Raw genomic sequence first — 21,904 nt, forward strand, 5'->3', positions numbered from 1 at the left:
ATTTTGAGGATCAGGAGGCCTGGTGGATGCAAAAGAAGAAGCAGAAAATCAGTTCTGTAACGAGCGTGGAGGTCCAAAATGAAAAACATGGAGACACAGGTGAAACCTCGCTGCTCATTAGGACTCAGGGTTCTGCACTCGCCTTATTGGGCAAGAGGCAAAAACACAGAATATATGTAAAAATGCTAAGAAAAAAAAAAAGAAAAAAGAATGTGCATCTACATGTCATTGTTTGACAGGTTGAACATTCAGAGATGGTATCAAGTAGGTAGCATATTCTTACAGTTTTGACTTTTATTATATATTAAGTGCATATATGTCAACTGAATAATCAAAATCATCATTGAATTGTTATTATTTAATAAATTTCAATAACTTTTACTAAATGAGACACTTCCTTCAAATCCATACCCCTTCATTTTGTTAATAATGTGGATTTTTCTCTTACAGCTAATGGAAACACGGCATTTAAAATTACAGTATCATTTCCCCCCCTGCCCCCCCTTTATTTATACAGCTTGTCTCACTGAGATCCAAGATCCAAGAGTTTTGATTAAAACAATTAAAATGTGAGCCACAAACAAGAGCAAGTTTCATAAGAAGATTTCTCGTTTTATCTTAATTTTGAATAGTCCCAAAATAATCAAAGTGGAAAGTTTCATATCCTGCTGCAGTGTGCTCAGCGTTGATGGAGCAGAGCAACAAAATGTTTTTTGTTGTTGTTGTTTTTTTTACCATAGAGCTTGAAAAAGTCCACACCATTATATTATCTTGGTTCAAATGTGGGTTTAACTAAACCTGCTTAAAGATTGTTGTTTTCTAAGGGTACTTCTAATCTGATAAACGAGCCTCAAAGGAACGGAACCTCTAATGTATTGATTCTGACCGCACTGACAGGTGTGGCTCATTCATAGTGAGGCTCATTGATCCAGCCACCTGTTAGTTTGAAGTGGGCGTGGCTTCTCCAAACCGAGGCCCCCCCTCTTGATGTGACCACGCCCAATCAGCTGGTTCCTGAAGTCCCGCTGGGCTCTTCAACTAACTTTTCCGTCCTCCTCCTCAGTTTCGCGGCGAGCCAGGTGGCGTGTTGGCCCCGCTGCGTTTTGTTTTGGTGTTTCTCTCTGTAACGGCGCCAGCAGCAGGTGTTGTCAGCATGTCTTTAGCGGATCAGCAGTGGAGTCCCACAAGCGTCCAGGTAACGGTGCTCCAAGCCAGAGGCCTCAGGATAAAGGGGAAAAGCGGCACCAATGACGCGTATGCGGTTATGCAAGTGGGCAAGGACAAGTACCAGACGTCGGTGGCGGAGAAAAGCGTGGCTCCGGTGTGGAAAGAGGAAGCCTCCTTTGACCTGCCGCCGCTGCTGCTTCAGGCAGGAGGAGGAGGTGGAGGGAAGGACCGCAGCACGCTGCACGTCCAGGTCCTGCACCGCGCTCTGGTGGGACCTGACAAGCTGCTGGGCCAGGCTGTCATCAACCTGCTGCAGCTCAGTGAGGACAAAACCCGCAACAAGACAGAGTAAGTTCACTGTGGAAAGAAAAAAAATCACACTGAATTTAAATTAGAAATGCTAACGCCGGATTAAAAAGAAATATAAAAGTGCAAAGTACAACTCAATAGTTTAAAGTTGTTATGCAAACAGATTTAACTACTGGCCTTCTGGTTTTCCTGAATAAACATTGAGCAGAAAGTTTTAGTGAGTTTGCATTTCCTTATTACTAAATATTGGCAGGTAAAAGTAATTGCCTTCCACCTGCGCCACAGAGACATAACTTAATGTGTGTGTGTGTTTTTTCTTTGGTTCTGCTGTCAGTCATGCTGAACCTTTGTGGTCTCAGAGCTCCAAACTCCCATAATCCCTTTGTAAAGTCTCGATTTTTAAATTGCAGACGACCAAACCAGCAGCAGCAGCATTTGTGGAAAAAGTTGTCCTGTGTGTTTACTTCTGACGAATCCGTGATCTCTGCACCTTCCAGCCCTTTGAGATCGCACACACTCGGCCATGCATCACTGCACAGGCCCATTTACGTGGGTTTGGTTTCCGATTGTTGCCCACTTGCAACGTTGCAGCTTAGAGGATTTGTTTCCCTGGTTGCAGCCTTGGCGGATGCCAAGCAGCATTACTTACTCAAGCAAATGAATGCAGTTGGTTCAGAGATTAATTTTCATTGACTGAGCTTATTCATTTCCCTCTATACAGAAGGAAAGACAATATAAACTTTGTAGGAGAAGAATATCCAGAGTTCAGATATTTTATTGAACTTGAACATTTTTCTATACACCAAATGTTAATTGAATTAAATAAAGAAGGAACCTTTTTATTGGGCACAAATTGATTTCTACCTCTTATCTAATTATTAAAATGATCAAGTTTTTGCCTCTACAACAGGCCCCTTCATGATGGATTAAGTCGACCAAACAGTCTCTACGACCTTCACGATTTTTCACGCACCGTTAGCTTTATAGCAAAGCCTCAAATCAGTGAGCAGAGGTCACAAACGCTCCTATGAACAATAGTTCTCTTTTTTTCTATTCTGCTTCCCATTAGATTGGAGGTTTCTCCGCGTCCACCGTGTGCTTTTTCAGCCTTGCTATGGAAACGCAAACGGCAACATAACCCAGTTCAGTAAAACCAACCTGATTTTAAAGAATCATGTTTTTCCCCTCTAAACTAGATGATAATAGCCGACAAGACCTTGCTAGTTGTTTTAAAAGTTTAATCTCAGGTGCCGTGGATTTATTAGCACACTAAGATATGTAAAAAAAAAAATCATCTGCTTTGTTCTCTCCATTTGTAACTAGCCATATGAAACTCAGCGGTCGTCTTTAACACTCGAGGATCTCTGCGCGTTTCTTTTGCAGTGAATTCAGACACGGCTCATCTGTGTTGATCTTTCTGTGAGCTCAGTGACTCCCTCCAGCTTTGGCCTCGCATTCCTGACCATTTTATCAATGAGAAAACAAACATTGACGGCAACAGTGAAAGTCAAGCAAGGCCAGTTTTTCACAGCTGAACCGCTGAGGTTTAAATGTGAAATAGGAAGGCCTTGTTTCACCACAGCATGGCTCATGAACTATGATTATTAATTTAGAATAAAGTTTTAAAGTTTGGTAAAGATTAGGTCAGGATGGCAGGGAAAGAATTGTCAACGCTTCGTACAACTTGTCCCTCCATTCCTGTTTTTTTTTTTTATAAGAGCACCAGGAAGTCATAAAATAAAACATGAAGCAGGTCGAATCAACCTAATTTTTATCCTGTTTCATCATTCTCCATCTGTGGCTTCTGTAAAATGTGAGACTGTCTGTCTTGGTGAAAGTGGCACATCATCAAATTTCAGCTTTTTTTAGGTATTAGAACAATCTGCAGTCATTGATTAAAGTACAGCGACTGTGAGCAGCAGGTACATTAAAACAGTTTTGGAGTATCCTGTGGTATGCTTAAACTAAAAATTGAAGCCAGGAACTAGAGGCTTGGGCACAAATTGGTCTTCCAGCTAGACGATGGCTGTGCCTGTACAGCCAGACTACAGATCATATGTTGTCAAAGGAGTCGTCATCATTACTTCGAGTGTTTATCTCATTATCTGTGGTATTGGTGCATTGCAAAGCCTTGGCGAAATAAAGTATTAGCTCAAAATTTTCATTTCAACTCGGCAGCAAACAGCACGGCACTTTAGGCCTGGTTTTCTAATGGATAAATCAGGCTAACGTGGAGCTTTTGGGATATCCTGAACATCAGCCACATTGAACATTTATGGACTGTTTGAAAGCCAAGACTCTGCCAGGAAACCAGTCAGCTTGTGGTCAATCCTCCAGCCAGATTTAGGCCGTGATCTTGCTGACGGTTCCTTCAGGATAATTTAGACCCTCTGTGAATCTGAATAACGGCAGTAAAACTTGCTGTACTTGTTCACAACTTATTTATTTATTTTAAATAAAGTTGTTTTATAAGCCCCTTTTGAAAGAACGATTCTAAACGCACCATTAAAACTCTTCTCATCTTCCTTTTTGGCCTTTCTGATCCAGGAACATGACTCGGACAGTTTTAGTCCTTGGACTTTATCATTGCTACATTGTTACTTATTCAGCTGTTCTCCGGCTCCCAGCTGTGCTCTGTGATAAGAAATTCTTGAGTCACTCAGGGCCGTTGTGTTATCAGCGCCCCAGGAAGGATGTGTCCAGAGAAAGTATGATGGATATCTGCAAGAAAAAGGAAAAAAAAAATGTTAAGTCATCTGTTATCCTCCTCTGGTACCATCTGTCCAGGAAAGTAGCAAACTTTGCACCAGCTCAGAGAGCTTTAAAACCATCTGTAGAGCAAACACCAGTTTAATTCCACCTCATGCAGAGTGTGTTGGGCTCCACCCAAATGCTTTTGCAACTTCCCCTCTGATTTCACTTGAGGAACTTGCTTCTTCTCTTTTTGGCTGATTTGTAGTCTGTGTCTGACTTTGTGACCCGTGATGCTCTATTGTTGTACAATACTAAACAAACGGTAAAATGCCCACAATACATTTTTAGGCTTGATTTAAAAACATCCAAAAATCCTGAAGTAAATATTGATTACTATGATTAAGAGTTACTCTCCCGTCCTTGAAGTCAGGGATGATCTCGATGGAATATCTTGAATATTTTTCCATGGCTGAAGGTTGTTTAGAGCAGAATATGCCACAGGTACGTCTCCCTGGTTTAAGGGGAAAATAGCTGTCAAAAATTTTACTTCTCAATTCACCGATGTGTCCAGATTCTTCTCTGAAAATAATATCATTGGTGTAAGTGGCAGAAATAAGCAAAGGAATGAAGGTGTGACTAAATGTAGCTGTTGTCTTCAAACCTTTATTTCTGTTAATTGTGATTTTCTGCTTACAGTTAATAAAAAACACATTAAAAATTATAATATCAGACCAATAAAAACCATTTCAATACACAAATGTGACCTTAATAAAAAGTATATTTATTGCCTGCTTAAAAATGATCTTCTAAAGGTACTTTTTAATCAATCAAGCCTCGGTGGACTTCATATTCTGATTTATTGAATATGACTGTATTCAGTTGATGAATCAAGGATAATAAAGGTTTAGCAAAGATGGAAAATTATTAGAGGAAATGTTTACTTATTTAAAAATTCGGTCCAAAATGTAAATCTGCACCATGTTTGCAGACCTTGTGTAAAATTTCACGAGACCCCGTTTGGAAATTTGTTTGCCGAATTCACATTCAGCCGAGTGTTGAACATGGAGATGCCACCAAGGTTGGAGATGTCGCGGAGCGTGCGCCGATTCTCTTCGAAGGTCTTCTTCTGCGGTCTAGGCGTTGATTATTCAAGCCTTTTCCTGGCTGTGCTGGTGCTTGGTGGAGCCCAAAGCTGCTTAATAAATCCACTCCTGAAGGCTGAGCTTATTAAACAGAACAACTTGCAAATTTTTACAAATACAATGAGAGCTCAAATCTCTTAGGCGTGGGTAGATTTTTATTTATTTTTTTATCTATTTATCTTCTTCCCTCTCACCTCCACATGATAAATCCAATATCTATTTAGCAATTCATATCTGAAGGATGTTCTTTGAATAAATCAAGCTGGATGCACAGATTATTTACAATATCAAGGCCTGAAATTTGCAGATAATTTCTAGTTTTCCCATCAGTGAGCAGGAGCCGGGGTGGAGGGGACGGCTGTGACAGCAGTGACTGAACCGTGTATCAAATTCCAGGAAAAGGCGGCTTCCCTCCTTAATTTTGTTTGCGCCACACATCTGAAGCATTCCTGAGGAAGGAGGAGAGCAGTGAATCTAAGCAACATAACTTGTGCAGGACAATGAGAGGAGAGCAATCCTCTGAGGTTTTTTATGTCTGCTGCCTCCTGGGAAGCCTGTAAATTCAGGGAGTAAATATTGTGTCACATATAAACTCAAAAGTATGAAAACATGCCCAGACAGTCGTGTTCTTAAAACAAAGAAAAGCCTGAAGCTACAGCTCAGCATATTTCTGCTTACACTCACAATGCCCCTTCCTGATTTCCTCATTTCCTTTGGAGTCCAGATTTCAGCCGAAGCCGTTTTCTCAGTGGTGAGCTGACCTCAGCTTTTTGCCCGATAGGCATTTATTTAATGCTGACTGGGCTCTTCTGGTTTTCTTTGTAAAAATTGTGCTGCCGACCTCCAAACATCAATTGTTTCATGAAGCTGGGGAACCTTTCAATTGACACAAATCCGTTTATTTAGAATTTCCTTGTAATGCCGTTTTACTTCTTTTTGTTTTACACCAATTGTTCAAAAGGTAAAAATGGGATTAACAGGAGATTTGTTGCTTGTAAATTATGAGGGAAGCAAATTCTAATCTGGTTGGTTTGAGAACAGGACTAATTCAAGAGCTTGTTAATTTTCAGTGGATTTAAATGTCTGGAGCATGAAGGGATGTTTGTGTCTCAAACAGGAAGTGATTTAAGCTTAAAGCTGCAAACCCTTTTTATTATTAAGAAGAAAAAGTTTCAAAATGTTAAATTTATTCCCCTCTATTTAATAATTCTCCTTGGTTTTATTGATTGAAATCAGCACCTCAATTTCCAAATCTTCATTTGTGTTTAAAAAATAAACGAAAGTTTGAGACCACAAATTATTTGTCTTTCACTTTGCAAGTACACACTGGTTTGTGCTGGTCTGCCACATAAAATCCCATTAAACCCCCTGAGGTTTGTGGTTAAAACATGAAAAATTTGAGTTGGTTTCAATACTTTTGCAGCTGTAGTCAGGAATTTGAATAGACATTTTTTTATCTCTTTATTTATTTCTTCAGAATAATCTGTGCATAAAACAACAACTTAAAGATGGATTCCAAATTTTGTGCATTTCATTTCCAGGTGGTTTAAGTTGCTGGACAAAACCGGTAAGCCGGACAAAGACCGCGGAGAGGTCCTTCTGGACGTCCAGTTCATGAGAAACAACATGACCGCCAGCATGTTCGACCTCTCCGCTGCAGGGAAGTCCCGCTCCCGGCTGGGAAAGCTTAAGGATAAAGTCCGTGGAAAGAAAAAGGAGCTGGACTCCTCATCAGGTGTGGTGCCTTCGCCCACTCAGGTTCTGACGGACAGCGAAGAAGAGGATGCTAATGGAGGCGGAGAGAGAGGAAAATCGAAGCAAAGCAAAAGGATGTCTTTGTTTTCGCCGAAATCCAACCTGCAGAAGAACTTGTCTCAGTCCATGTCCGTCCTGCCTGCGAAGAACTCCTCGCTGAGCGGGAGCCAGTCGTCTGGGCTGAACGTGGACTCCTCCGAGGGTCAGCACTTTTTCATATAATGCCTCCATTAACTTTCTGCATGCATGTTAATTTTCCTTGTGTGTTTTCAGGCAAAAAGAAGTTCAAGTTCAAGATGCATAAGCACTCCAGCAGCTCTGACAGCAAAGACTCGTCCTCTGGCCAACAAAAACAGGAGCAGAGCAATTTGTGCATCAACGGCAGCCATGTTTACTGCGAGGAGCCGCCGCCTCGGACGTCTCGCTCCGGATCCAGCTTCAGCCTGTCAAGTTCAGGACGTGGATCAATGGAGGATGTCCTGGAAAACCCGTCTCCATCTGTGGATTCGCTTAAAGCAGTGAGGGAGTATTCACCCTGGATGGAAGAAGAAGAGGAGGAGGAGGAGGAAGATGAAAATATTAAGGATTTAAGAAAAGAAGAAGAAGAAAAGACCAAGTTGGAAAAGGATATGAGAGAAGAGGAAGAGGAGGCCATCAGGAAACAACAAAAGGAGCTGGAGAGGTTGGCTGAAGAAAAGTTGAGACAAGAAGAGGAAAAGGTCAGGAAAGAGGAGGAAGAGCGACAAAAACTGGCAGAAGAAAAAAGGAGACTAGAGGAACAAGAAAAGAGGCGCAGAGAGGAAGAAGAAATAATCGAGGAAGAGAAAAGGGCCCGAGAGAGGAGGCAGGAAGAGGAGCATAAATTAGCTGAAGCAAAAAGGAGACTGAAGGAGGAAGAAGAGAAAGTCAGAAGGGAACAAGAGAGAGCTGAAGAGGAGAGAAGGAAAAGGGAGCAAGACGAAAAGAAGCGGAGGGAGGAAGAAGAGACGCTTAGGAAGGAAAAGATGAGAATAGAGGAGGAAGAGGAGGCTCGTCGAGAAAAGGAGGAAGCTAGGCTAATGGCAGAGAAGAGAAGAGAGGAAGAAAGGATTGAGGCTGAAGAGAAGTTCAGAAAAGAGGAAGAGGAAAGGATTAAGATGGAAGAGATGAGAAGGAAAGAACATGAAGAAATGTTAGCTAAGAGGAAAGAACTAGAGGAACAGGAAAGGAGAGCAAGAGAAGAGCAAGAAAAGATGCAAAGGGAGGAAGAGGAGAGGAGGAAACAAGAGGAGGAAGAAGAGAAGTTGGCTAAAGAAAAACTGAGACAAGAGGAAGAGGAAAGAAGAAAGGCCGAAGAAGAGCGAGCAAGAAGGGAGGAGGAAGAGGATAGGATCCAGAAAGAGAAAATCAGAAGAGAGGAGGAAGAGAGGAAGAAAAAAGAGGAGGAAGAGGAGTGTAAAAGAAGGCAAGAAGAACTGGAGAAGCTGGCTAAAGAAAAGCTGAGACAAGAGGAAGAGGAGAGAAGAAAGGTTGAAGAAGAGCGAGCAAGAAGGGAGGAGGAGGAAGAACGGATCCAGAAAGAGAAAACAAGAAGAGAGGAAGAGGAGAGGAGGAAACAAGAGGAGGAAGAAGAGAGGTTGGCTAAAGAAAAACTGAGACAAGAGGAAGAGGAAAGAAGAAAGGCCGAAGAAGAGCAAGCAAGAAGGGAGGAGGAGGATAGGATCCAGAAAGAGAAAATCAGAAGAGAGGAGGAAGAGAGGAAGAAAAAAAAGGAGGAAGAGGAGTGTAAAAGAAGGCAAGAAGAACTGGAGAAGCTGGCTAAAGAAAAGCTGAGACAAGAGGAAGAGGAGAGAAGAAAGGTTGAAGAAGAACGGACCCAGAAAGAGAAAATAAGAAGAGAGGAAGAGGAGAAGGCTGAGAAACAAAGGTTGGAAGACGAAATGAGAGAAGCAAAGAGAAAAGAAGAAGAGAGAATGAAAGAAGAGCAAACAAAAATGCAAGAGGAGGAGGAAAAAAGAAAAAGAGCAGAAGAGAGAATAAAAGCAGAGAAACAAAGAGAAGAGGAACTGGAGAAAATGAGGCTTGAAGAGGAGAGAATCAGGAGGGAGGAGAGGAATAACAAGGAAAGAAGGGAGGAGGAAATGAGGAAGCAGGAGAAGTTGGCAAAAGAAAAGAAGGAAAACAAAATAAAAGAAGAAGAGAAAGGTGTTGGAACAAAACTCAAACTGAGAGTTCCTGTAGAAATCACTTCCACTAATCCTTTTGATGAAAACTTCACTCCACCTGAGGAAACTCCCAAATCGTCTAAAGCAAAACCTGATGATCAAAGGTTGGTGGATCAATATTCAACTTTCACTGATGATTCAGCAAAATCAGGTCAAATGACAAATCTTTTCTCACCTTAAATCTTTAAAAATATGTCCCTCACCTCATCCATTGTATGTGGATGTTTCCCTTTTACTTATTCCTTTAAGAATAATCAATTCTGCATATGGCATCAATATGAAGGATGCGATTTAGCAGTATTCTGTTTAAATTTGCAGAGTGAACCATTTCTAGGAAAGGCTCAGCAGTTTATCATTTTCTACTTTAATAATCCTCAGAGGGAAAATATTTCATGGGATCCTCCGCGAAGGAAACAAAACAATGGTTCTAATTTTTTTTGCTCTTGTCCTGTTAAGCATCTGTAAATGATGACTTCGCTTGCAGCAGGATGAAGTTTGGGTAACATGCACAGCTACAAAAATAACCTGCTGTGTGGATGACAAATGAAAACTTGCAGCTTGTATTCACTGGTCCGCTTTAGGCGTTTCTCCACTGTAATATCTGCCAACTGAACCAATCAATTGTATTTTTACTCACTACTTTTCCTGGAGAGATGTTGAATTCAGGAACATGTTCCTGCATCCACACGTCAGAGAAGCGCTCCACCTTCACCTCCATCTTGACTTTGTCAGCATGTCTTGCTCATAAATTTTGCTCGCAAGGATTCCACATACAAAATTGAAACTGTATCAGTCTACATGTAACCTTTCCGCTCCTGGCGGACGTCTGGGATATATTTTCTTCGAGCTATCAGCAACTTTTGAGTCCTTGTTCTTGAAAGTCTTGAGAACAACAAACAAAAATGCAGGATGACTGGATTTATTGCAGCAAGCGGCGTGTGACAGTAACTGGATTTAAAGTTTCCTGAACCAGAAAAACTAAATAATCTGTAATTCATTCAGTCTGTCAAAATATCTGCATCCCAAGCTGAAGTAAATGGATCAAAGCACAGACCAATTCAATAAATTGGAATATTATTGAAAAGTCAATTTATTTCAGAAAAGTTATCACTGTGAAAAATATACATAGATTAATTACACTCACATCTGAAAGGGTTTATTTCTGTTGTAGTAATTTTCCACTTAAAGTTAATAAAAATGACGTTTAAAATTAGAATAATATTATGATGCACCACTAAAAACAGAAATGTAAAAGCATGCTTAAATTCAAAAGATACTTCTGTCTCCAGTGGTCGGTGAGGCGGACGCTGTGACCAATTAGTCCAACATGTTGCTTTATGGATGGTGGGCAACAACATGCAAACTCCACACACAGCGGCTCACACTAGTTGCTATCACTGGACTCCTAAATTTAATTCAGCGAAGGGAAAATCATCGCTTTTTATTTGTGTTTCGTTTTTGAGCGACATCAATGCCGACACAAAATAATTTGCCAGTTTGGCAACTAGGATTCCTGCTCAGTCGTGAAATTTATAGAGCTTGATTTCACCTTTTTCCGGATGTGGGAACTCATAGAAAGCAGAATAAGAGGATTTCTAGACTATAGTTCTCTCTCATTGTCTGAAATGTGTCCTCCTTTTCCTGTCTGTGTCCGTCTTCTTTTCTGTCTTGTGTTCTTCTAACGCTACATCCAGATGTCCTTACTCGCTTCTCGCTCACCTCCTCCTTTTTGCAGCCCTCTTGCTTTTGCAGATTACATATTTGCTGTAACTTTACAGTGAAGTTTTGATTAAGATTGTAACGTAAACACTAAGGATTGGACTCAATTTAAGGGGAAAACTTGTGTAGGATCATGGGACAACAGGAAGAGAGACCAGCTTACTTGAAAGGGTTAAAGGAGATATTTAAAAAACATTTCAGGAATTTGCATCAACCAATGTAAATTTGAAAGATTGATTTTAAAGGACAGTAGGATTAAATATTTGGAAACGGTGAACAAAACTTAAAATCGATTGATAAAAGTAGTTTTAAATGTATTGGAGTAAGTATTAATTATTTAAATGGTTACATTGTGGTTGATGGATTAAGACGTAGCTGACATTAGCCTGCCTTAGCGTCAGCAGAACAATAAAAGAGGCAGTGAATACTTGATGACAATGTTCATCTGAGCGTTTCCCATGTCCTGTTTCTCAGTCTGTTGGAGCTCTGTGACCGATCGTCTCAACACTTCTCTTCTAAATGCAACAGCCGGCTGATGCCTGCATAAAAATTGCATGGCTTTGAGCTCATGTGTTGGTTTGAAGGAGAGAGCAGCCTGGGCTGAAGGACAAAGAGCATTTCACAGTGTTGCCTCATTGTATCAAGTATTATGTGAAGAAGCTGTTTACAGTTCACTGCTGGAGTATTTGTCCTTCTTGAGAGTTTTAACATTTCATCACGTTGCAGTGACAAATATCTGTGTCTATTTGGGATATTGTGAAATATGCATTTTATTTTTTGTTGGTTTAAGGGAAGTGGAAGGAAATTTTTAAAAAGCTCAAGACCTCCAAAGTTTAGTTGGCATTTGCATTGACACCTATCCAAGCCAATATTTAACTACAATTTAATCTGATTGCTTTGTCAATCAACAGATTAATCTTTTTTTTTTTTAGCAGCTGAAACTCTTATTGGATGGAAAGCATCTGTAAACGTTAGTTTTCAAATCTCACATTCTAAATGGGATTTAGGTCTTAACTTTGACTAGGCCATTCCAACACATGAAAACACTTCAATCTAAACTCTTACTTTAGCTCTAGATATATTTCTAGGGTGGGTGAGTCTGTGTCTTTTCTGGCTGCTATGCTAAGATTTTCTTCCAGGATTGCCCTGTGCTTTTCTTTCAATCATCCTCTCATCAACTCTGAACATCTTCTCTGTCTGTGCTAAACAAAATCATTCCCTTTTTGATTCACTACAGGAAAGATGTAATGGTTTCATAGCGTAATTTTCCGATGCTTGCCATATTTACTATGTTGGAAACTTTCAATAGGACTTCTTATGACAGTCTTTGAGCGATGTTGTTCTTCTTGCTACTCTTCCATAAAAGCCAGATCATTATTTTCCTTCCATTTGATCTCCATCGCTACTTTGTGTTTGCTTATCACATGAAATATTGATAATCGACGTTGGACTGTGCGTGAGATGGTCAAGGGATCTAAATGTTTTTGAGAGTCTATTTAGCCGAAAGAAGAATCAAATAGAAATGGCCTTTATTACCCTAAAGAGTGGAAATTTAGGGGTAGCAGCAATATTGGATATACAAGTTCACATTTAGAGTTCCAGAAGTGTTAAAAAAATGTATAAAAACAAGATTAACAAAATTAATAGCCACAATAAAATACCATACAGTGGTCAGACTAGAAATATCATGAAACATTTCTTTCTTGTACACCGTTTGTGGTTTAATCCAAAGATGTGCAGCTGAATTGGATGACCAATTTAAATAATGTCCATGTGTATTAAACTCTAAAAAAACACAGACTATTTGCAGTCTGTTAAAGATGACACTGAATAAGATTGGAAACATTTGTGTTCGAATGCGTTTTCTTGACTCAGTATTTTTGCTTCACTGTGAAAAGTCTGATTAATTGACAGCCGACTTTTGCCCACACCTTGTGTGTCTGTCATTTTCAGATGTCAGTCATCAGCGGAAAGCGGGGCAGCTTCCACCAGCGAAAAGGACCCAACTAACATTCAGCGGGAAAAAAGAGCGGCTCCTAAGCCTCCGGGAAGGAATCAGCAGGAGAGACAGAAACAGAAGGAGGAGGAGACGGCGACACAACATCTGCCACAAATTAACAAGCAGAGTAAAGACAAAGATGTCAAAACTGTCAGCGTTGCTCCCCAGCGCTCGGTGCAGATGATCGCTCCTCTAAACAGATCTTCCAAAGATTTGAGAAACACCCAGAGCACGACGGAGCACGATTCTGCCAAAGAAGCGACAGGCAAACACAATAAACGTCCTGCTCCATCCATACCGTGCGCTGCAGAAGATGAGCTTCACAGAGCTGCGGGGGAGATTAAAGACGGCGCCGTTTGTGGTTTAAACCCGTTTGAGGACGAGGAGGAGGAGGAAAATGAGCTCACGGTTCGTAAGGATGCAACAACCTTTGTTAAAACTGATCCAGTAGTTTGGCCTCAAGCTGCTGACAAAGATTCTGCTAAAGTCAAATCCTCAAAAGTAGCTCGAGCTCCTCTACCTCCTGATCCAAATGACACTCCTTCAAGCTCCACCATCAGTCGAAACCACGACGAAACTGATGTTTTAGATGACAGTGGAGCGACTGCTCCAAACAAGGCATGCAACACACAACAAGAGGTCAAAAGTCATGTACAGGTCCAAGAGAGTCCAAACAAAGAGTCCAAGAAGGTTGTGACCACGGCTGGTGCAAGAGAGGAGGGGCCTCCGGTAATTTCACGCAGGTAAGACGCTTTAGTCCTCAGCATTAGTTTGTCCAATTTAATCTTTGGTATGTCTGCAGTACCTTGCAGAATATCATTGTTCACACTTTGTCACATTGGAACCATCATTGGGATTTTATGTGATAGACGAGCACTTAGAATTGCAGCATTTTGAAGTAGAGCCTCTGAGAAAGTAACATTAGCAAACAAACTGCATCATAAAAAGAACAAGGATTACAGCAGACGGGACAGGGTTAGGGATAAAGCTGTGGAGAGGTTTAAAGCATGATCGGGATGTTAAACAGTATTGTAAGCTTTGCGCATCTCAGGGATCATTGATCACTTAATCATTAAAAAATGAAGAGTGTATGAAAATCTGTGGGAGGCAACAGAAAGACTTGAGTGAGGCGGTGTTTTACCTTCCAGCAGAACCATGACCTCTCCATATGTTGGAACGGTGCAATGTCCAGATCTTTAATTAAGAATATGCTTGAAAGATTTAGGAATCATTTAGATGCGACGCAATCTGAGGGAGTTTGAGCGTTCCTACAAATAACATGCAAAAAAAGGGTTTCAGTTACTTTTTTTTTTTATCAAACAGCTAGCTTTCATTGAGATTTGTGATTTTTTTTTTTCTTTTTAAAGAAGTTATACATTCAAATTCCCTTGCTTTTACTACATTTTGCTTCATCTTGCCATTCTCTTTACATGTTTCATTCTCAACCCTTTTGTCATTGCAGACTTCAGCCTGTAAAACCCCTTAATCCTCTGGAGCAGCAGTCTGACTCAGTTGGTAAAGTTGGAAATGATAACAAAGCCACAGGATTAGACTGTAATGGAGTTCAGCACAAAACAAATGTAGGTATTATATTTTTATTTTTCAATTTTAGTTTAATGCAAATCTAGAGATTGCTGTGATGTTTTCATGATCAAAGATTATCGTTGTCTTTTTACTTCACGTCCCTCCCACAGGTTGGCACAGGGAGATCAGGTCCGTACTCCCAGCTGACTCGAGAGGAACTGATCGCTCTGTTGTTGAAACAGGAGAGCCAGCTCTCTGAGAGAGATAAAAAGATATCAGAGCTGGAGCAGTACATTGACAACTTGCTGGTGCGAGTCATTGAAGAGAGTCCAGGTATCCTCATGTCCATGAGCTCTTTAAAGAAGCCTGCCTAAGTGGATTTATAGCTGATACTGAATCAGATCAGATCCCTGATGTCTGACTTTATTCATTTCACGACTACATGAGAAACCTGGCTTCCCACGATGTGTTCATCACTGAATACTACTGGCTCTTTTGTAGTAGGATAAACCTTAAGGTCAATATATCAAGAGAAATCAAAGAGAAGAGATGAAATATTACTGTGATGACTGTAGCAGTTTCAATTAAATCTTTTTTATACAAGAAAATTCTGTCTTTCAGTCAAGTGTAAAAGGGCATTCATATATGTTCATTGCTTAAAGTTCAAGCTTAAAAGACTTGCTATACTGCCTGGTTAAATGAAAACATTTTTTCCCCTGCCTGGTCCAAAAGAGCCTTATGTGCTGTAATTATATTTTCTTCTCTTTTTTTTCTTTGCATTCTGCAAACCAAGAGCACTTTATCTTTGAATGTTAAACACTGAAAAATATACACTGTCTTTGGAACTGGGTGAGCTGTTTTTGTATATTTGCAAAATAAAATTAAAAATGTATAAATCTATTTCTTGTTTCATTCATTCAGTAGTATGTTAGTGTTATGAAATGACACGAATAAGGAAAACAACACGGAATATACCAACATGTACTGGACTTGAACAACTCATTTACATTACATGCACAGTGGTTATATTGCATTTAATAAATCATCTTCTGGCTGCATGTCACAAATTAGTGAACATTTGTGAAATGGTTTTAAATACAATTTGTCCCCTTTTTTGCAAAAAGAAAAAATGGTTGGGAAACCTCCGTGATTAAATACAGGTTTAAGGTCTAAAAGAAGCTTGTACTTTTTTATTAAAAAAAAAAAAATCTTGGTTTGATAGTTTAGCTTAAAGAAGAAAAACAAATGCCCTTAGAGGTATTTTTATTACAGTAATCCGCAGAACATCAATGGAAAATAGAAATTGGCATACGTAAAATTGAATATTAACATAAGGTTGTCTATGTATTTTCTAAATCACCAACGCTAATTACAATTAATTTGGAGCGCAGCTCATATTTATGTAATGAATTCAGAATGCTAACTTTTTACCTCACTCTTATATTTTTAATATTCACAGCTTAGGTCTTTTGTTATTACAGCGTTTCTTGCTATCACATTTCATTGTTTATTGCAGAGGGAAAACTAAGGTTGCATAATATGCTTACTGAAGCGCAATCGGATTATCCATGAACGCCCCTTCAAGTGTAATTTCACAAACGGAACTGTTGTTAGTTCGGTTATTTCTACCCGGAGACATCTAAGCTTCCCACCGATTACGTTTGTTGATAGTACACCGCTAGCGCGCTTCCTGTTGTTGTCATAAAGTGTAGTCCAGGTTAAACAAGTGGATGTTTATGATTGGAAAATGTTCGCAGCGGGTTTGAAGTGTCCCGGCTGCGGCTCCTCCAACATAGTGGACGATGATCTCTACTGCCAAGCCCAGCTGGTGTGCGTGGACTGCGGCTCGGTGGTGTCTGAGGGGACCCTGGCCGATGACCCGGTGGGGGGTACAGGTAGGAACAGGACACCAACACCCCCTCGTTCATAGGAAATGTCAATAAACAACCCTAGTTTCATCTATATGTGCATTTACTCAGATTATAGTCCGCAGATTATCACTAAGAAAGATTAGCCATTGATCAGGTAACTATATTATTAACACAACCACAATATTGGTGACCAAAGTGCTTACTAAATTCAGTATATCAAAAATAAAAAGAAAGAAAGAAAATTAGAAGTGCCACCATGTTTAAATAAAAAGTTAAAATACAGTTTGGCTTAAATAAAAATCTTTCAAGTCCTTTCCCTTAATTCATTGTCTTTAAAAGTCAAGCATTTTTTAATTTATTTTCTCCATCTCATGAAATTTACATTAAATTGCTTTTTGTGTGATAATATTTATGTTTGCTGTCATAAACATAATTTCCTGCTTTTTTTCTTCCTGCTATGAAACCAATATTGAATTGCATTTGTTTCTGAAATGTATGTGCCAGATAAAACATTTAACTTACCTTGCCTTGAGAGACACAGATCTGTAAAATGCATTCTATACTCTTCATGACTTGAATGCTTAATCTATGAGAAGTGAAAACAGAAACACACCGTGAAAGATTAACTAAATAGTACCTCAAAGCAAGTCAGGTGTTGGAGCACCTGACTTGCTTTTTATCAAATTTACGTAGAAGGTGTCAGGAGAGGGAATACTCTTCAGGCTTCATGTCTGAGTTGATATATTCAGCTTTCATGCTGCTAAAACGTGAGGGAAATCGGTTCCACATATCAGCCTGGAACAAAGTAAGAAGTTTGTTCCAGCGTTAGAAGTTGATGTTGACTAAAAGAAGCATGATCAAACATGTAAATGGGTGAATTTTCAATGGATTACCAGGTAAAATCCAGGTCATTTGGTTCAATTTATTGTTGACGTGTATTTTTTTTTTTATTTCTCTATAGATGTCAGCTACAGCAGGACCACAGCAGTGACAAAAAAGCCCTGCCTCAATCTGATAAAAGGTGAGCTCTTCTGTCCCAAAGCAGCTTGTGCTCGTTATGTGTGTACACTTCTTACTGCGTAAAAGCCTTCAGCCGCTACAAGATGATTTTCCCCCAAAGGAGCCAGACCTTCTTTTAATCTTTTAAAGTGACCTGTGCAGGACTTTTTTAGACTTTCTGAAGGCTTTTCAAACCTTTTTTTTTCCAGCACAAAGTTGATAGACTGAAGAATGATTCACCTCTGATGTGCTGTCATCTTTTTGCAAGATGTATTTTTTTTTTCCATTTTCTTTTCAACATGAAGTGTTGTTGGGATAGTTTTTAGGCCTGAGGCTTGTTAGTCCTTCTTTTAATCCAGTTTTCTCAGTAAGACCTAAAGAATGATGAAAACCTCGGTGAAAAAAGCAAAAAGCAGGTTCTCTTCTAAAAGTTGCTTTAAAAGCTACTTATTAGATCAGATTAATTTTTTATGTATGTCTGTTAGCTGCAAAAAAAAAAAAAAAAAAAACTTGTGCTTTTGACACAAGCTGGTTCTAATAAAGCTACCAAAGATACAATTTAAGACAGATTTTCTTTGAACAAGATGACACACTGTGTTATATTCTCAAGAAAAATAAACTACTTGACTAGTTTATGTCTTGCATTTATTTATACCTGTGCTTATTGGGAAAATATGTTATTGTCATCCTTTTTAGACCCTTTTCTTTAATCCCTATACCTCTTAACCTCTCTTACCCCTTAGCTTTAGCTGAAAATACACATCAAATGTGAGAACAGAGGGCAGTAGAAGTCACTCCAACCAGCTAGACCTATTATTTTTTGTAAAACCTGCATCCATAGTGTTTTAAATATAAAACAAAATGCAAAAACCTGCATCTAAGCAATCTTTTGCTATCGCTGTACTGCAATTGATTCTGCCATGATTTGCGAATAATTTTTCTATCTTAAATGAACCACTACCTGAATGTTCACTGGTCAGCAAAACAAAATTAAAAAAAATAAATAATAATAATAATAATAATAATAATAATAATAATAATAAAAAGAAACAAGCCAGAATTTTTTTAAAGACTTTCAGAAATCCTGTTCAACTCTAGCTTAAGATCACTGCAGGAAAATATCACATTTAAAAGAAGAAAAAATATTGTGTCTGGAATATTCATACAAAGCTACTCTTTTTTTTTTTTGTCCTTTTGTTACATCTACATTAAGGTCTGGAGCGCGTGAAAGAAATGTGTCGGATTCTCCGGCTCAACAGTGAAATAGAGGATCTGGCATTGACGTATTTCAGGCAGGCCTACCAGCAGGAGAGCTTCATCAACGTGACCCTCCAGAGGAAGGAGGTGCTTGCTGGCTGCTGCGTGTACGTGAGCTGCAGACAGCGGGACTGGCCGGTCACTTTGGGAACCATCAGCAGCCTCCTGGACGCCGACCCGACGCTGGTGGGAGGCGTTTACCAGGAAATGATCAAGATCCTGAACATCCAGGCTCCTTTTGTCAGTATCGCAGATGTCATAGAAGCTCATGTTCAGGAGTAAGTGTGTGTGGAAGCTCCTTTTATGTTTGGTTATTTGAAATAATTGTACAGGAGTCACTGCAAGAGCTCTATGAATGAGCATGCATAAAACTTTCAATGAGACCGTCGAGTGGATCATCAGTAAATCGGGGTCCTAAGTGTGGTGTGGGGGAGGAGGATGGCTTCATACTCGTGTGCTCTGACCTATCGACCATCGTCATGCAAAGAAATGACACACCTGGTGTCCTTTCTATGTTGTTTTCCTGCATCTCAACCATTAACTGCTGTATAAAGACATTAGCAGCAACATACAATGAGCTTTTCCATCTTTTTGATGTGCATTTACGTTTCCATATGTTTTTTTTTAGTCTGTTGGACAGTCCTTAACCATTGTGCATAAGGACTAGTAAACTTCACTTCTGCTTCAAAGTAGCAGCAGCAGAAATGAGCAAACACTTGGTGCTGAGCTTATTTTCTGAACTATTTCTCAGTCCAACGCTCCGGCGAACGTTTGTAAACGCTTAATAGAGGACAGTTGATGTGATGACATGCTGAAAGCAATGTGTTGGAAAGAGCAGGAACTTCTTAACGAGACAGAGGCCCAATTTCAAGGCGTTAAATTGCGAAGTCAAATTTCTTTTGAGCCATGTTTGATGTATGCAGCATTTTTATAACAACTGACGGTGACAACGTTACTTTATTGTGCTACAAAATGACACCATGTGGTTGGAAAAACACAGAATACTGCACCTTTAGATACAATTCACAAAACTTTTCAATCAAATCTGATTAAATGTATATTTTTTGTTTGACAGATACAAAATAAGTGCACAACACGTTACTGAAGAGCTGGCGGAGGACTCCAAGGTGTTGACCAAACGAGCCGTGGCGTTGGTGGAGTTGGCAGGAGATTCCTGGATCGTGACCGGACGACGGCCCCTACCCATCATGATGGCGGCAACGTATTTGGCCTGGCAGTCTTTGAACCCCAACAAACATCGCCTCAAGCTCTCCCTCGACAAATTCTGTCACCTGGCCAAAGTGCAAAAGCGCAAACCAGCTGTAATGAGAATAACAGAGCTGAAGGAAGTGCTATGTAAGCTCGGACGGGAACTTCCCTGGGTCAGGGAAAAGGTGACTCAGGACAACGTTGTTCGGCTGGTGGGGGATATTCTAGAGCACCGGCACACACTGCTTACTCGGGCTCTGAGAACCCATGAGACGGCGATGCAAGCCGATTGCCCTCAGGCCAGCGCTTTGAACTCTCCAACAGAGGAGGTGACGCCGTCCCAACGCTCTGAGAGCAGGGATCAGACTGCAGACGCTTCCTCTGCGCTGCAACTCTGTCCCACTGACAGAACGGAAAACCAAGAGGGAGACGACTCTCACCAGACTGAAGACCCAGAACCAAACTGGGGTGTAAGGGTCCTGTTTGCTCCTCCCTGTGTGGTTCATGCCAAGAGGAGGAGAGTGGAGCCGCCGCCTGTGCAGAACGTTACTGGCGACGAGGAAATCTCCGACAGCGAGATCGATTCGTACATCCGCACTCCACAAGAAGCTCGAGCCTTTGCCCTGATGCAGAAGGCGGTGTCCTCCTCTGGCAGTGGGAACTCCTAGCTAACTTATACTTGTTTAATTAAGAGTTAACCTTTTGTTTGTTTGTTTTTTTTTTTTTGAAGGATATTTAATTGTTAAAAGATTTTAGAAAAACTGTTTTTGCAATTCTGATTCATTACTACTGAACATGCCGTTTTCCTGCTTGTTGCAGAGTCTGAGATAGTTTTTTTTTTGACTATTTTACTTAAAATTTATGTTGCTTAACATTATTTTATTGTTGCAACAATGAAGCAATTTATTGCACAAATTAATAGTTGAAAAGAAACTTTCACGTATATGTGAGCCTTAATTTATACTTTTTACTATCCGGGCGACTTATGATTTGTCTGCACAAGAATTTTACTCCATAAAATGTATATTTCCTACAATTATTATGCAACACAGTAAGAGTTTTAACTTAAGCAAGCTTTTCCTCTCAAGAATTTATAAGAATTGCGAATTTAAAATGATTGATACCGTATTGCACACTGATTAGAGGGCATATTTACAGTGTTTGAGGCTGTGACTGTTGTTAATATTGCAGTATAATGTATGTAAAATAACATTTAGCTGCAAATACACAAAAATCAAGTCAAACAACACAGTTGAAATCTTCTCATAAAGTCCATATGTCCCTCATCAGGACCTTCCTGGAAACTGAAATATGAATCAGAATAATTATTTAGCGATACACAGAAATGTCAGGAGAAGGAAGAAGGAGGACGTATTCTTTTTGCGTTCGCTAAATTTAAATTCACAGCAACCACAACAAAAATTGACAAGTCTGGCAGAGTGCCGTTTCCTCCATCTGAATTCATTTGTCTTTCTGCACCGTTTCATAACTCCGCTGAGGGAACCAAACCATTCAGCTGATTCAGTCTAAATGAAGCAGGGTAGTGATTTGAATACCATCAGTCACAGTTTTCCTCAGTTTGAAGCGAGTTCCAACTCTGCGCTTCGTAAAATAACAGAGCTGGGTTTGAAGCAGCAGAGCCTTGGAGTCGGAGGATTCTGGCATTGTGGACGTTCTGCGGTTCCTGACTCTAAAGAAACCTGATCTTTTATGTTGGACAAGAAGAAAGAACAAGATGAGCCCCAAACATAACCTCTGGTTCTATAATAATTTGCTTGCAATTTGCTTTCAGAATCATGTTTTGGAAAGTTATTTTTGAACTCTCATACAAAAACTAGGTTCTTTTCAGGGAATCTAAAGCTTCTTTTATTTATTGGCTGTGATCTTAAGATGCCTTCAGGGTGACCCACAAAAATCTGATTTTACAAGCGCACAGTTCTTTAGTGCATTTGGGAGTAATTATTTCATTTTCTCTTCATCTGCCACAGGATATTGAACATTTCTTTAGAAACTCCTACTGCTCAAAGCCAAACTGAGGCATATAAAACCACAGAG

The 21,904-nt window shown here is 39.9% G+C and overlaps 2 protein-coding genes across 3 annotated transcripts; both read left to right on the top strand.

The window, feature by feature from the left end:
• Positions 1-1,046: 1,046 nt before the first annotated feature.
• On the top strand, positions 1,047-15,413 carry LOC106925511 (uncharacterized). Of its 2 annotated transcripts, XM_088010970.1 has the most exons (7): positions 1,047-1,515; positions 6,854-6,879; positions 6,973-7,269; positions 7,341-9,375; positions 12,944-13,732; positions 14,452-14,569; positions 14,684-15,413. In XM_088010970.1, the coding sequence occupies exons 1-7, from the start codon at positions 1,154-1,156 to the stop codon at positions 14,885-14,887; spliced, it is 3,831 nt and encodes a 1,276-aa protein (XP_087867096.1). In that variant the 5' UTR covers positions 1,047-1,153; the 3' UTR covers positions 14,888-15,413. The 2 variants fall into 2 exon arrangements, with proteins under 2 accessions (XP_087867096.1, XP_087867095.1); XM_088010969.1 differs by having other exon boundaries at positions 6,854-7,269.
• A 684-nt stretch (positions 15,414-16,097) lies between these two features.
• brf2 (BRF2 general transcription factor IIIB subunit) lies at positions 16,098-21,096 on the top strand. The gene is made up of 4 exons (XM_014999906.2): positions 16,098-16,408; positions 17,346-17,405; positions 18,597-18,918; positions 19,716-21,096. The coding sequence occupies exons 1-4, from the start codon at positions 16,261-16,263 to the stop codon at positions 20,515-20,517; spliced, it is 1,332 nt and encodes a 443-aa protein (XP_014855392.2). The 5' UTR covers positions 16,098-16,260; the 3' UTR covers positions 20,518-21,096.
• The last annotated feature ends 808 nt before the right edge of the window (positions 21,097-21,904 follow it).

The sequence above is a fragment of the Poecilia mexicana genome, unplaced genomic scaffold (genome assembly GCF_051168715.1).
Source record: "Poecilia mexicana isolate PSO_F unplaced genomic scaffold, ASM5116871v1 scaffold_12, whole genome shotgun sequence".
NCBI lineage: Eukaryota > Metazoa > Chordata > Actinopteri > Cyprinodontiformes > Poeciliidae > Poecilia > Poecilia mexicana.

What these genes read in the sequence shown, in the direction of transcription:
- brf2 (XM_014999906.2), top strand. Translation starts at nt 16,261, where the DNA reads ATGTTCGCAGCGGGTTTGAAGTGTCCCGGCTGCGGCTCCTCCAACATA. An exon ending in TGACCCGGTGGGGGGTACAG is followed by an intron (nt 16,409 to 17,345) that starts GTAGGAACAGGA and finishes ATTTCTCTATAG; the next exon opens with ATGTCAGCTACAGCAGGACC. An exon ending in ATAGAAGCTCATGTTCAGGA is followed by an intron (nt 18,919 to 19,715) that starts GTAAGTGTGTGT and finishes TTTGTTTGACAG; the next exon opens with ATACAAAATAAGTGCACAAC.
- LOC106925511 (XM_088010969.1), top strand. Translation starts at nt 1,154, where the DNA reads ATGTCTTTAGCGGATCAGCAGTGGAGTCCCACAAGCGTCCAGGTAACG. An exon ending in GAACGTGGACTCCTCCGAGG is followed by an intron (nt 7,270 to 7,340) that starts GTCAGCACTTTT and finishes GTGTGTTTTCAG; the next exon opens with GCAAAAAGAAGTTCAAGTTC. An exon ending in GAGTTCAGCACAAAACAAAT is followed by an intron (nt 14,570 to 14,683) that starts GTAGGTATTATA and finishes TCCCTCCCACAG; the next exon opens with GTTGGCACAGGGAGATCAGG.